Raw genomic sequence first — 16,218 nt, 5'->3', positions numbered from 1 at the left:
CAATTTATCAGCATTAGTAAAAATCTCCAGGAAGGGTGCAATGTAGACGATGTGGGGGAGATCAACAGTGTTATACAGCGTTGCAAGATAATGGCGATTGAAACGAAGGTTAGCTGAGGGAAGCATCAATTCTATGGAAGCATATGAAGCTGATATGCGGTGCCTGATGCCTTCTGTTGGGGATGACGAGTGTGAGAAATGGCATTTCCAATGGGAATACCAAGGTAAACGGTTCGATCAGAAGATCAGATCTTTGAAGTCCCAAATACAAGGAGACATTGCTGCAAAAAAAAAGAAAAAAAGCAAGATATCCCGCACTGGTCCTGAGCCTCAAGGAAATAGTTATTGAAATAACAAGATGAGGCAATTGCACCTTGACTTTCTCCTCTCTTAACTGATATACTTCTATCCAGCGGCCTTGCCATTTCGTCTTGCTTAGGATAGATTTTAAGACGGACTCGTAGCTTAGCATACATATCCCTTTGAGGTCTGATGATAGCCGAATTTACTCCTCATTTAACAGCCTTTAAAAGCATAAAGGGGTGAATCAGGGAGTCAAAGGGGTAACGAACATCATAACTTGCCAAGGCAAATGAACTATCTGAACCTGTGGATCTGTGGATGGATCAGGTGACGTCACCTGAAAAAACTGGATCAGGTGACGTCAAAACTGAAAAAACTAAAAAAAGGCAAAAACTACAAAAAAAACTAAAAACTAATAAAAAAAATAAAAAAGCTAAAAAACTAAAAAAACTAAAAAAAGGCAAAAACTACAAAAAAAACTAAAAACTAATAAAAAAGCTAAAAAACTAAAAAAACTAAAAAAAGGCAAAAACTACAAAAAAAACTAAAAACTAATAAAAAAAATAAAAAAGCTAAAAAACTAAAAAAACTAAAAAAACTAAAAAAAGGTAAAAAACTAAAAAAACTAAAAACTAAAAAAAACTAAAAAAAAAGGAAAAAACTGAAAAATAAGCTAAAATAAAGGTAAAAACCAATAAAAAACTAAAAAAAAAACTGAAAAAACTAAAAAAAGGCAAAAACTACAAAAAAAACTAAAAACTAATAAAAAAAAGTAAAAAAGCTAAAAAACTAAAAAAACTAAAAAAACTAAAAAAAGGTAAAAAACTAAAAAAAATAAAAAATAAAAAAAAACTAAAAAAAAGGAAAAAACTGAAAAATAAGCTAAATAAAGGTAAAAACAAATAAAAAACTAAAAAGAAAAAAAGGAAAAAACTAAAAAAAAATTTCATCTAAAAAACTAAAAAAAACTAAAAAAGGTAAAAACTAAAAGAACTAAAAAAGAAAAAAATAAATGACGAAACTCAAAGAGAAAGCGACCAGGACAAAAGGAATGTTCGATTAGCAATCAACAAAGCACCGGGACACAGGGAGTATAAATGACGACCAGGACATAAGTAAAAAAAAAAAACTATCTATATATATAAAAATAAGTTGTCTGTGGATCTGTGGATCGTGGATCAGGTGACGTCACCTGAAAAAACTGGATCAGGTGACGTCAAAACTGAAAAAACTAAAAAAAGGCAAAAACTACAAAAAAAACTAAAAACTAATAAAAAAAATAAAAAAGCTAAAAAACTAAAAAAAACTAAAAAAAGGCAAAAACTACAAAAAAAACTAAAAACTAATAAAAAAGCTAAAAAACTAAAAAAACTAAAAAAAAGGCAAAAACTACAAAAAAAACTAAAAACTAATAAAAAAAATAAAAAAGCTAAAAAACTAAAAAAACTAATAAAACTAAAAAAAGGTAAAAAACTAAAAAAACTAAAAACTAAAAAAAACTAAAAAAAAGGAAAAAACTGAAAAATAAGCTAAAATAAAGGTAAAAACCAATAAAAAACTAAAAAAAAAACTGAAAAAACTAAAAAAAGGCAAAAACTACAAAAAAACTAAAAACTAATAAAAAAAGTAAAAAAGCTAAAAAACTAAAAAAACTAAAAAAACTAAAAAAACTAAAAAAAGGTAAAAAACTAAAAAAAATAAAAAATAAAAAAAAACTAAAAAAAAAGGAAAAAACTAAAAAATAAGCTAACATAAAGGTAAAAACCAATAAAAAACTAAAAAGAAAAAAAGGAAAAAACTAAAAAAATTTCATCTAAAAAACTAAAAAAAACTAAAAAAGGTAAAAACTAAAAGAACTAAAAAAGAAAAAAATAAATGACGACACTCAAAGAGAAAGCGACCAGGACAAAAGGAATGTTCGATTAGCAATCAACAAAGCACCGGGACACAGGGAGTATAAATGACGACCAGGACATAAGTAAAAAAAAAAATTAACAAAACTAAAAAGAAGGTAAAAACTACAAAAAAACTAAAAAGAAAAAAAAACTAAAAACTAATAAAAAAACTAAAAAAACTAAAAATCTAAATAAACTAAAAAAGAAAAAAAAAGGAAAAAAATAAAGGAGAAAAACAAAACTAAAAAACGAATGTATATACAGACCGGTACACCGGGATACAAATGACGACCGGGACACAGGGAATATAAATGACGACCGGGACACAGGGACACAACTACAACGGGGACACCGGGGGAAACAGGGGGATATAAATGACGACCGGGACAAAAAAACTAAAAAGAAAAAAAAACTAAAAACTAATAAAAAAACTAAAAAATCTAAAAATCTAAATAAGCTAAAAAAGAAAAATAAAGGAAAAAAATAAAGGAGAAAAACAAAACTAAAAAACGAATGTATATACAGACCGGGACACCGGGATACAAATGACGACCGGGACACAGGGAATATAAATGACGACCGGGACACAGGGACACAACTACAACGGGGACACCGGGGGAAACAGGGGGATGTAAATGACGACCGGGACACCGGGACAGGGAATGGTCGATTAGCAATCACCATCAACAAAGCTCAAGGGCAATCATTAGAATCATGAGGTATAGATCTGAATACAGATTGTTTTCCCATGGACCATTATATGTTGCATGTTCAAGAGTCGGTAAACCTGACAATCTATTTATATGCAAAGACAATGGGACAGCAAAGAATGTTGTATATTCGCAAGTTTTACGTAGTTAAAACCATATATATATATATATATATATATATATATATATATATATATATATATATATATATATATATATATATATATATATATATATATATATCTATCTATATTCACAGGTGGGACATAGGGACACAACTACAATGGCGCGTAACTATTATGGCGCGTAACGACTTACGCGCGCGGGGGGGCTTGGGGGGGCGCGAAGCGCCCCCACCAACTAGGTGTTGGGGTGGCGCGAAGCGCCACCCCAACAGCTAGTATATATATATAAATAAGTTGTCTGTGTGTGTGTGTCTGTCGAGTGACGTCATGTTTGTGTGTCGACTGACGTCATGTTTTCGACTGACGAAATTACAGACCGGGACATCGGAACACAAATGACGACCGGGACACCGGCACATAGGGAATATAAATGACGACCGGGACACTCAAAGAGAAAGCGACCGGGACACAAGGAATGTTCGATTAGCAATCACCATCAACAAAGCACCGGGACACAAATGACGACCGGGACACAGGGAGTATAAATGACGACCAGGACATAAGTAAAAAAAAAACTAAAAAAACTAAAAAAAAGGTAAAAACTACAAAAAAACTAAAAAGAAAATAAAACTAAAAACTAATAAAAAAACTAAAAAATCTAAAAAACTAAAAAAACTGAAAAAGAAAAAAAAAAAAGGAAAAAAAATGAAAAATAAAGGAGAAAAATAAAACTAAAAAAAATAAAAAAAAAATAAAAAAAGGGGAATAATACAAAAATTTATTTCATCATATACCTTTTCAAAAACGAATGTATATACAGACCGGGACACCGGGATACAAATGACGACCGGGACACAGGGAATATAAATGACGACCGGGACACAGGGACACAACTACAACGGGGACGCCGGGGGGCACAGGGGGATATATAAATGACGACTGGGACACAGGGAATGTTCGATTAGCAATCACCATTAACAAAGCTCAAGGGCAATCATTAGAATCATAAGGTATAACTAAAAAAACTAAAAAAAAAGGTAAAAAAAAAAACTAAAAAAAGACCAATTCAAAAACTAATGTATATACAGACCGGGACACCGGGACACAAATGGCGACCGGGACACCGGGACACAAGGAATATAAATGACGCCCGGGACACTCAAAGAGAAATCACAGACTGGGACACCGGGACACAAATGACGACCTGGACACAGGGAATATAAATGACGACCGGGACACAGGGACACAACTACAACGGGGACGCCGGGGGGCACAGGAGGATATATAAATGACGACGGCGACACAGGGAATGGTCGATTAGCAATCACCATCAACAAAGCTCAAGGGCAATCATTAGAATCATGAGGTATAGATCTGAATACGGATTGTTTTCCCATGGACCATTATATGTTGCATGTTCAAGAGTCGGTAAACCTGACAATCTGTTTATATGCACAGACAATGGGACAGCAAAGAATGTTGTATATTCGCAAGTTTTACGTAGTTAAAAACATATATATATATATATATATATATATATATATATATATATATATATATATATATATATATATATATATATATATATATATATATATATATTCACAGGTGGGACATAGGGACACAACTACAATGGCGCGTAACTAATATGGCGCGTAACGACTTACGCGCGCGGGGAGGCTTGGGGGGGGGCGATGCGCCCCCCAACAGCTAGTATATATATATATATATATATATATATATATATATATATATATATATAAAAATAAGTTGTCTGTCTTTGTGTCTGTCTGTGGATCAGGTGACGTCATGTTTCTGTGTTGACTGACGTCATGAAATTAGTTGTCGTCATTTTTGCTTTGACGGTGACGTCATTCAAGATATTTAAGACATATGTTCACGTAGAAATCTATTAATGTTTAAGTTTACAATGACTGATGAACTTACCATGGCAAAAGCCGATGAAGATGCTCAAAGAGTCTATGCCAAAAAACTTGCTGCTGATACAGAAAGTCAGAAAAGAAAGCGTGCCGAGGAATCAAAAGAACAGCAAGGAAACAGGCTTGAGGCTGATAGAGAAAGAAAGAACAGAAAGCGTGCCGAGGAATCAAAAGAACAGCAAGGAAACAGGCTTGAGGCTGATAGAGAAAGAAAGAACAGAAAGCGTGCCGAGGAATCAAAAGAACAGCAAGGAAACAGGCTTGAGGCTGATAGAGAAAAAAAGAACAGAAAGCGTGCCGAGGAACTACCAGAGCAACGCGGAAGCAGACTTGCTGCTAAAAGAGAAAGTGAAAAAAGAAGGCGTGCCGAGGAATTACAAGAACAGCAAGAAATCAGGCTTGCTGCTGATAGAGAAAGTAAGAAAAGAAAGCGTGCCGAGGAATCACAAGAACAGCAAGAAATCAGGCTTGCTGCTGATAGAGAAAGTAAGAAAAGAAAGCGTGCCGAGGAATCAGAGCAACCTGAAAGTTATCGCCTGGCATTCAGGTACAACCCAGTCGATGATTATAGCTTGAGTAGATGTGTTCAAATCGGGACAATGTCTAAAATTTGTCCCTATTGCAAGGCCTTGAAATTCAATGGTGAAACAATGGGAATGTGTTGCGCCTCAGGAAAAGTTAAACTTCCTCTATTGGCTGCACCACCAGAGCCATTGAAGACGAATGAATGCTTGCCTGAAAAATTCTAATTTATGGGCACACGTAAAAATATTAAAATTAACTACAAATATGCGTGTCCGATTGCAAAACGATGACTCTGGTCAAACATTTTCAGATCAATTGCTGACAATTGGAAACGGAAAGCTCCCAGTAGACTCAATTTCAGGACGTATACAACTACCTGCTGATTTTTGTGATTTAGTGACGTCCAAAAATGAATTGATTGAAAAAGTATTTCCGAATATTCTAAAAAATTATAAAAATAATAAATGGCTAAGTGAAAGAGGGATTCTCGCACCCAAAAATATAGACGTCCACGAAATCAACAATATTGTTTTGACCAAGATTCGAGACCAGGCAGTCCTTTACAAGTCAGTCGACACAGTTTTGGAACCAAATGAAGCGGTTAATTATCCATCTGAATTTTTAAATTCCATAGATCTTTCAGGGTTTCCACCACACGTGCTACAACTAAAAATAGGCGAACCAATAATACTTTTAAGAAATATAAACCAACCAAAGCTTTGCAATGGCACTCGACTTGCCGTAAAAAAACAATGGAAAACCTAATAGAGGCCACAATCTTGACAGGGCCTTTTGAGGGTGAGGCTGTTCTTATTCCTCGCATTCCCATGATTCCAACGGATCTGCCTTTTCAATTTAAAAGATTGCAATTCCCAATTCGATTAGCATTTGCAATCACCATTAACAAAGCTCAAGGTCAATCATTAGAAAAATGTGGTATAGATCTTAATACTGATTGTTTTTCCCATGGACAATTGTACGTTGCATGTTCGAGGGTCGGTAAACCTGACAATCTATTTATATGCAGCGACAATTGGACAGCGAAGAATGTTGTATATTCGCAAGTTTTACGCAGTTAATTTGTATTGTATCTATCTATCTATCTATCTATATAAAAACGAGTTGTGTGTATGCATGTTTGTTTGTTTGTAAAAAGAGCGTTTGCATATGATGTCATTATTAGTACATACGGCTTTGTATATGCAGAGACAATGGGAAAGCCAAGAATGTTGTATATTCTCAATTTTTACGTAGTTTAACTCCTGCAGACGAAATGAATGCTTGCCTAAAAAATTCTAATTTATGGGCACACGTAAAAATATTAAAATTAACTACAAATATGCGTGTCCGATTGCAAAACGATGACTCTGGTCAAACAGTAGACTCAATTTCAGGACGTATACAACTACCTGCTGATTTCTGTAATTTAGTGACGTCCAAAAATGAATTGATTGAAAAAGTATTTCCGAATATTCTAAAAAATTATAAAAATAATAAATGGCTAAGTGAAAGAGCGATTCTCGCACCCAAAAATATAGACGTCCACGAAATCAACAATATTGTTTTGACCAAGATTCGAGACCAGGCAGTCCTTTACAAGTCAGTCAACACAGTTTTGGAACCAAATGAAGCGGTTAATTATCCATCTGAATTTTTAAATTCCATAGATCCTTCAGGGTTTCCACCACACGTGCTACAACTAAAAATAGGCGTACCAATAATACTTTTAAGAAATATCAACCCACCAAAGCTTTGCAATGGCACGCGACTTGCCGTAAAAAAAACAATGGAAAACCTAATAGAGGCCACAATCTTGACAGGGCCTTATGAGGGTGAGGCTGTTCTTATTCCTCGCATTCCCATGATTCCAACGGATCTGCTTTTTCAATTTAAAAGATTGCAATTCCCAATTCGATTAGTATTTGCAATCACCATTAACAAAGCTCAAGGTCAATCATTAGAAAAATGTGGTATAGATCTTAATACTGATTGTTTTTCCCATGGACAATTGTACGTTGCATGTTCGAGGGTCGGTAAACCTGACAATGTATTTATATGCAGCGACAATTGGACAGCGAAGAATGTTGTATATTCGCAAGTTTTACGCAGTTAATTTGTATTGTATCTATCTATCTATCTATCTATATAAAAACGAGTTGTGTGGATGCATGTTTGTTTGTTTGTAAAAAGAGCGTTTGCATATGACGTCATTATTAGTACATACGGCTTTGTATATGCACAGACAATGGGAAAGCCAAGAATGTTGTTTATTCGCAATTTTTACGTAGTTTGAAACACATATATAAATCTATCTATATTCACAGGTGGGACACAGGGACACAACTACAATGGCTCATAACTAATATGGCGCGTAACGACTTACGCGCGCGGGGGGGCTTGGGGGGGCGCGAAGCGCCCCACCAACTAGGTGTTGGGGTGGCACGAAGCGCCACCCCAACAGCTAGTATATATATATATATATATATATATATATATATATATATATATATATATCAATCTTCTATCTTCTATATATATAGAAAAAAATTGTCTGTCTGTCTGTCGAGTGACGTCACTGTCCGCATATGACGTCTGAATTATTTCATCATATAAAGCTACGTTTTCTTTAAAGCTATGTAGGTATATTTTAATGCTTAGATTCTGGTTGAAGTTAACTAAGAGTAATGAAGATAGACTAGTAAGAGTGGCATATGAAGAGATGTTGAAATGTGGTTTAAAAACCTCGTGGCCATCCCAAATTAAATCATTACTAGAAAAAGTAGGAATGCCTTATTTATGGAATAATGGTCTTTGCTCTCGCGATGTGCCAACAAATCTAGAAAGCCAGGTACGATTTATATTAGAGAGTCAGGAAATTCAGCGTTGGCAAGGGCTGGTTCTTGATTCTACAACCCTACAACATTATAATCAGGCAAAACCTAATTTTGGGGAGGAAGTTTATTTTAAATTTAATTTACCGGCTATGATTCTACGTCGTTGGATTCAGCTTAGAGCAAATTGTCTTCCAATCCAGAACAGGCAAAAAACGTTCGACAAAAATAAAATGATAGTTTGTAAAGATGTAAAGATGATGATGAAGACTTGGATTATTTTCTCCGGAAATGCCCGGTGCTCTTTGATTTACGGGAAATTTATTTGCATGGGATTAATTTGATGCTTCCGGGTATTGTACAAAATAGTAACCCAACCACAATATTTCGATTGGGAGTATATATAGATAAATCTTTAATAAGAAGAAAAAGTTTTATATGATTAATTTCTTTTGTAGTTAGATTAGGTACTTTTTGCGTTGAATTCTATTTTTTTGTGCGTGTTCGTACTGTTGTTAATTTCCTTGCTTGTTAGTTATTTATTTATATTTTTGTGTGTATATGGCCCACGGGTTTTTGAAATACACTTATCTATCTATCTATCTATACCAATTCAAAAACGAATGTATTCAAGCCGAAGTAGCTCAGTTGGTAAAGCGTTATGTTCCAGATTCTAGGTCCGAGAGGTTCCAGGTTCGAACCTTGGCTTTAGCATTAATACAAAAGAAGAAAAAAACTAAAAAGGTAAAAACTAAAAAAAAATTAAAAAAAGGTAAAAAACTAAAAACTAAAAAAGAAAAAAAACTAAAAAAAACAAAAAAAAGGTAAAAACTACAAAAATAAAAGAAAAAACTAAAAACTAACTAAAAAACTAAAAAAACTAAAAAATGAAAAAGAAAAAAAATTAAAAAAAGGAAAAAACTGAAAAATAAAGGAGAAAATGAAAACTAAAAAAAAATAAACATAAAAATATAAAAAAAACTAAAAAAGGTAAATGTATTCAAGCCGAAGTAGCTGAGTTGGTAAAGCGTTATGTTCCAGGTTCTAGGTCCGAAAGGTTCCAGGTTCGAACATTGGCTTTAGCATTAATACAAAAGAAGAAGAAAACTTAAAAAAGGTAAAAACTACAAAAAAAAAGAAAAAAGAAAAAAACTAAAAAAAACTAAAAAAAACATAAAAAGAAAAAAAACTAAAAACTAATAAAAAAACCAAAAAAATTTAAAAACTGAAAAAGAAAAAAAAGTTAAAAAAAGGAAAAAAACTGAAAAATAAAGGAGAAAAAGAAAACCAAAAAATAAAAACGGTAAAAACTACAAAAAAACTAAAAAGAAAAAAGAAAAAAACTAAAAAACCAAAAAAAAACTTAAAAAGAAAAAAATGAAAAAAAATAAAAAATTTATTTCATCATATACCAATTCAAAAGCGAATGTATATACAGACCGGGACACGACTGGGACACAGAGACACAACTACAACGGGGACGCCGGGGGGGGGGGCATAGGGGGATACATAAATGACGATGGGGACACAGGGAATGTTTGATTAGCAATCACCATCAACAAAGCTCAAGGGCAATCATTAGAATAATGAGGTATAGATCTGAATACGGATTGTTTTTCCCGTGGACAATTATATGTTGCATGTTCAAGAGTCGGTAAACCTGACAATCTATTTATATGTACAGACAATGGGACAGCGAAGAATGTTGTATATTCGCAAGATTTAGTAGTTAAAAACATATATATATATATCTATCTATATTCACAGGTGGGACACAGGGACACAACTACAGTGGCACGTAACTAATATGGCGCGTAACCCCAACAGCTAGTATATATATATATATATATATATATATATATATATATATATATATATATACCCCTGCTCCAAACTATATAACTAGCGCCACCAGGACTCGAACCCCTGACTCTGGAGTGCTAACCACCATTTTCTACCAGTTCCGATTAGCTTTAGAAGAAGAAGAAAAGAAACACTACCTGGATTCGTCTCCGTGATCCACTGATAAAAACTGACATTAGATCATCGACCAATTCCTGTCTTTTTTCTTCTGGAGAAAAGTCGTAAATAAGACCTAGCCCTTTTGAAGAAACGTCTTGAACAAAGTCATTCCCTTCTGCTAGGCAAACGGCAAAAGCAGTCTGTATTCTATCAATATAATTGACAATCGTCTTGCTGTTGCCACATTTACGAAGAATTGCAAGTAGACTTATCGTACAGGCTTGTCTGTAAGAACAAATTAGAAACTTGAAAGATTGACATCTATTACACCACTGATGGAGAGAAGGGGGTTGAAAGGAAACTACAGCCCCGGAGCTAAGGGTACCAACTTACGTCAATTGTTCGTTTAAGACACAGTTTTCATAGATATATACTAAAAGAAAGGTGGACAAGTTACCCTTGTTTAAATAAGGGTCTTACAAGGCTTTTTATCCTGAGAACCTTAGATCTATGCCCCTCTCCAACGCTTTTACTTATTGTCAGAAAAAAAAAATATCCTTTAAGGGTTTCTGAGCAAACTGATAACAAATCTGAGGCTAATTGTGCAATTTGGAATTACAAATGAAAACATTCTCAATACACATTTCAAAAAGGGTAGACGTGTCACAGCTGTTTGAAATCACATTCTTTGAAATATTTTAGTCCGTTATCAAACGGTCTAGTGCTGGGCCTCTGGCTATGCCACCGCCAATGTCCACAATTCACGCAAATAGACATACTGCAGCTGTTGCAGCTCAAGATTATTCAGAGATTAATCAGGGAATGGTCCTTAATGACTTCATTTTTAACTTATCAAATCTTAAGATTTTAATATAAATATCCTAAATCAGAACACATAGACTGCACGCTTTGCAAATACAATTTGAATAACGACTAAATTGTTGTTTAAGGATTTCTGAGTCACTGATTACTAATCTTAGGCTAATATTGCAGCATAAAAGCGCAAAATCGAAACACAAAAAAATAAGTACTTCAAAAAATGGTGGACATTATCTTGCCACACCTTGCTAAAAATCAGTCATGCAAATATTTTCAATCTGTATGATTTAAGCGCCCCGATCGGAGTTTTTCGGTCTATGTGCCTAAGGAAAACCCTCATTCTCCTTCAACAACAGTAAATTTAAACGCTCCTGACTGTACTAAATCAACCTACACTAGGAACATAACAATATTTCACATGTGTTCTTTGAATTTTATCAAAGTTGGCATTCAAACCTTATGAGTTGATTGATTACAAATCTAAGACTAATACTGTGTTACAGGAGTCCAAAATCAAAATATGTCAACCACAAATTTTGTAAATATTCTTTACTCTCAAAATAAATTGGTACCTGAGGATTGCTGATACCGTTGATTACAAACTAAGGCTAAAGATACAATAGGAAATGTAGCATCAAAACACATTATGTGCATGCTTCACAAAGAAATTTTGATATCCACTGATGTTGGTAAGGAAAAACTGTCGATTGCAAATCTGAGGTGAACATTGCGATATAGAAGTCAAAACCATAATGCAGCTACTCCCATCACATGAGCTACCTCCAGGTTTCAACAACTTCAAACATTAACATTAAACGCTATTGCTAAACAAGCTAAGTAAGCCCCTCCTCCACCCCAATGTATTCAAAGCCTCCCTCTTTATACCTTCACAGAAAGTTCTAATTTCCCTTAAACCTTTCCTTATGACATCCTCCCACCCTATTCGGGGACGAACCGCTTTTGGTTTGACCTAAGACGGTTGGCCTACAAGGACAATCTTTGGCAATCTGTCATCTTCTGCAGAACGTGAGTATGCCATCTCAATCTTTTTCTTATTATAGCGCTAGAAAATGGGATTGAACCATGTTTTTTGTACAGCTTACTGTTTGAAATAAGGTCCGTCAGTCGGGTACCCAAAACAATCAGAAGGCAATTTCTCTGGAAAACTAGCAAATCCTCTTCCATTTTTCGGAGCACCCACACTTCAGAACCATACTTGGCCACCGTCATCACAGAAGCTTCCCATATTCTAATCCTGGTTCGCAAACTTATCTTCCTAATCTTCCAAACCTTTTTCAATAGTAAAAAAACAAACTTGGTCAATGACATCACCTTTTCATCTTCACTTATTCCTAGTGTTAGGGACTTAACCTTCTTAGCATTAATTTTCAAACCTATTCTTGCACCAAGAACTCGTAAAATCTCTAAAAGTTCATGCATTTCACTAACATTTCTCCTAGGAGGCTTAAATCATTAGCATAATCTAAGTCCAGGAGACTTTTACTTTCCCATTTAATTCCGTGTTCTCCCATTGCCTTTGATGTGCTCCTTAGGACAAAGTCCATCAAAACGATCCCTGGGGACATAATGAAGGGGGACATAACGAAGGGGACAGGAGGCAACCCTGCTTAACTCCTGATTTAATACAAAACCAGCTAATGAGAATTAGTAAGAAAATTGAACGGTACCACTTTATGGCTGGTTTTATTGATAAACTGCTTCATCCACATGATAATTCTCAGACTTTTAACGGACGTATCTCTTTTTTTAAGGGGCTGCATCTAGGCTATATTCAAACGTAGATTAATAGTGCAGCTTATAAACATGTACAACAACGTTTATCGTCATATTGTTACTTCCTCGGCAACTCGTGCAACAATAATCTAAGTTTAGAAGAGAGAAGTTGTCAGTTTTTCTTTTGCTCACATTTTGTTGTTCCTGCAGGAGAAGAGATAAGAATTTTCAACTCTAAGGACAGATTTAAGGCTTCCCCTTCCATAAAGAAAATCAGATGATTAGCTCAAACTTTTGACATTGTCTATCAATATAAACTCAAAATGGAATAATAATTTTTTTTAGTGTTGTCAGCATTAAATCATATGTTAAAATAACAATTCTAGACCACACTACCTTTCCATGACAAAAAGCAGAACAATAAGAATTATTCTAAGAAGTGAACAATTTTCTAAATGAACACTTTGCTTCTGAATCTAAAAGGTGTCACCAGCAAATCACAGATAAATATGAAATAAGAAATAAAGATAAGAAATAAAGAAAATAAGAAAATAAGATAAGTAAATAAAGAAATAAGATAAGTAAAATAAAGATAAGTAAATAAAGATAAGTAAATAAAGATAAGAAATAAGATAAGTAAAATAAAGAAAATAAGAAATAAAGAAATAAAGATAAATATGAAATAAAATAAAGATAAATACGTTAAAATATGTGTCTATTAAAACTACAACTAAAACAGTCCTAGAATCATCACTTCAAAGAAGTTCAGCCAGAACTGAGGAAATAACACACAAAGAGTCAATTCATTCAGTTAAAAAAAAAAGCAAAAGCATGTTTTTAATACGGTTCTTGTTTTTTTTTTTTGGCCGCTAGCCGAAAAGGTCTTTTGATACATGTTCATTGATAATAACTATTGGATTTGCAATGTAATTCGTTAAATCATTTATAACTAAATTTGCCCAAAATATGTCTTGTGAAAATCCAAAATCTCTGATAGAAAAATAGTTTCATTACTTGACTAAAGTTTTAAATACTATTGCCTCTCGAAATAACTTACAGATACGCAAATTTCATGAAAAGTTAGAATGGAAAACGATGTTTTTTTGGGTGATATCAGGATTAAATTGCGAATCATATGCTGGAACAATATATAAGAATTTGCTGCCCAAATTTACCTAACACTAGGATGCTGGCTTCCTGCTCCTTTTATCAGCTCTTCCAAGATGAATTCAAAATCTTCTGATTCTGTTTCTCCTTTTACACTATCGTCTTCTTTGATACTCCACAAGTCACGTGACTCACGGTAAGTTGCACCAAAGCAGCAGCAGACTAGGGATTCCCCGATTGAAAAATGAAGATCAACATCTTTAACCTACAAAACAAAATTCCCAAATGTCACTTATAAGATATTCAGTGAAATGGCTATACTCAATATTTTCAATAAATTGTTTTTGTTGCAATTGCAGTTCTCCAATACTAATTTTTTTTTTTTGTTATGCTACAGCTACTACTACTACTACTAATAACTCTATGCAGCACAAAGCCGCTTGAGGCCAACTCAGCTACGCACGCTTCTCCTCCAGCATAATCTGTTCAAGGCCTCCGTCTTTATACCCTCCCAGGAAGTTCTCATTTCCTTTACTCTTTATTTATGACATCCTCCCAACCCAAACGAAGACGACCTGCTTTCCGTGTAGCCCCAGACGGTTGGCCAAAAACAATTTTCAGCAATCTGTCATCTTTCATCCGCACAACGTGGCCTAGCCAACTCAACCTTTCTTTCATTATACCCCTAGAAAGCGAGATTGAACCACATATTTCGTACAACCTACTGTTTGAAATTCAGTCAGTCAGCCGGGGTACCCAGAACAATCCGTAGACAATTTCTATGGAAAACATCTAGTAAATCTTGTCAGCTTTTTGGAGCGCCCATGCTTCAGAGCTATATTTGACTACTATCATCACTGTAGCTACCATTATTCTAATCTTGGTTTGCAGACTTATATTCCTATTCTTCCAAACTTTTTTTAACTGTGAAAAAAAACCCTCAGCCTTAGCTATTCTACTTTTAACATCTTCACTGCTCCCACCGTCTTTACTAATAATAATACCAAGGTAAGTGAAGCTGCCCACCTGATCAATCTTTTCATTACCCAATGTCACCTTTTCATCTTCACTTATTCCTAGCCTTAGTGACTTAGTCTTCTTAACACTAATTTTCAAATCTATTCTAGCACTCTGAACTCGCAAAACCTCTAAAAATCCATTCATTTTGCTCATACTTTCATCTAATATGCTTCAGCATAATCTACGTCCTGGAGCCTTTTTCCTCCCTATTTCATTCCATGGTCTCCAATTGCCTTTCCTGTGCTCCTTAAGACAAAGTCCTTCAAAATGATCCATATAAAGGGGGATAGAACACAACCCAGCTTAACTCCTGATTTAATGCAAAACTAGTTGCTAACCTTATTTCTTACCTTAACAGCAGCAGTATCATTCTCGTATATAGCACAAATCACTTTAATGTATTTGTCTGGTATACCATATAAGGATAAGACCTTTGCTAACGCTCTTCTATCAACAGAATCGAAAGCTTGCTCATAATCGATTAAACTGAGGACCAAAGGTGTTTGACAACGAAGGGACTCCTCAATTATTAATCTAAGAGTGAAAACTTGGTCGACACATCCTCTACCTTTTCTACAACCCATTATTCTTCCCTTAAAACTTTGTCTACAGCGTCTGTCAGTCAAAATTTTTTATATTACTAAGTAATTTGCTACCTACAGAGGCCAAACTAATGCCTCGATAATTACGACACACCTTTCTTATACAATGGCTTAATTAAGGTTTTCCTAAAATCATTAGGTACTTCTTCTTTTTCAAAAATCATACTCATAATCTTCAATAACTTATTTCTAACCTCGGAGCCACCATATCTAAGAAACTCATTTATCACACTATCAGTACCTGGAACCTTATTATTTTTTAATCCTTTTAGTACTGTCGCTAATTCTTCCTCACAAAACAACTCTTCCTTCACATCTAAGGTATCACAAACTTTTTTATTTCCATCTATATCTTTTCCTGCAACTTTATCTTGGTTTAGCACATTCTCTAAATGTTCCACCCATCTTTCTTTAACTCTTTCCTTATCACTAATTGTGGCCCCATTCCTATTTTTAACTGGGACTAGTCCGGATTGACTACTCCCTCTCAATTTATTAACAACCAAGTATAATATTTTACTATTATGCCGCCTAGCTGCATCTTCCAGATCCTCAGCAATTTCATCCATGGCCTCCACTTCACATCTCCTTAGTTCATATTTTAATACTTTCTCCACTTTCTTTACATTTCTTTTGTTTTCAAAT

At 34.3% G+C, this 16,218-nt stretch overlaps 1 protein-coding gene across 2 annotated transcripts in view; it reads right to left on the bottom strand.

Annotated features, from left to right (window-relative positions):
* LOC136040623 (proteasome adapter and scaffold protein ECM29-like) overlaps positions 1 to 16,218 on the bottom strand; it is a 187,303-nt gene that overhangs the window by 70,699 nt on the left and 100,386 nt on the right. For both annotated transcript variants that reach the window (XM_065724896.1, XM_065724897.1), the window contains 2 exons: positions 14,020 to 14,216; positions 10,330 to 10,576 (listed from right to left, as the gene is read on the bottom strand). In XM_065724896.1, the coding sequence (XP_065580968.1) occupies positions 10,330 to 10,576; positions 14,020 to 14,216 (444 nt within the window). The remainder of the gene's footprint in view (positions 1 to 10,329; positions 10,577 to 14,019; positions 14,217 to 16,218) is intronic.

The sequence above is a fragment of the Artemia franciscana genome, chromosome 21 (assembly GCF_032884065.1).
Source record: "Artemia franciscana chromosome 21, ASM3288406v1, whole genome shotgun sequence".
In the NCBI taxonomy this organism is placed as follows: Eukaryota; Metazoa; Arthropoda; class Branchiopoda; order Anostraca; family Artemiidae; genus Artemia; species Artemia franciscana.
This window is presented reverse-complemented; position numbering and strand designations above follow the sequence as displayed.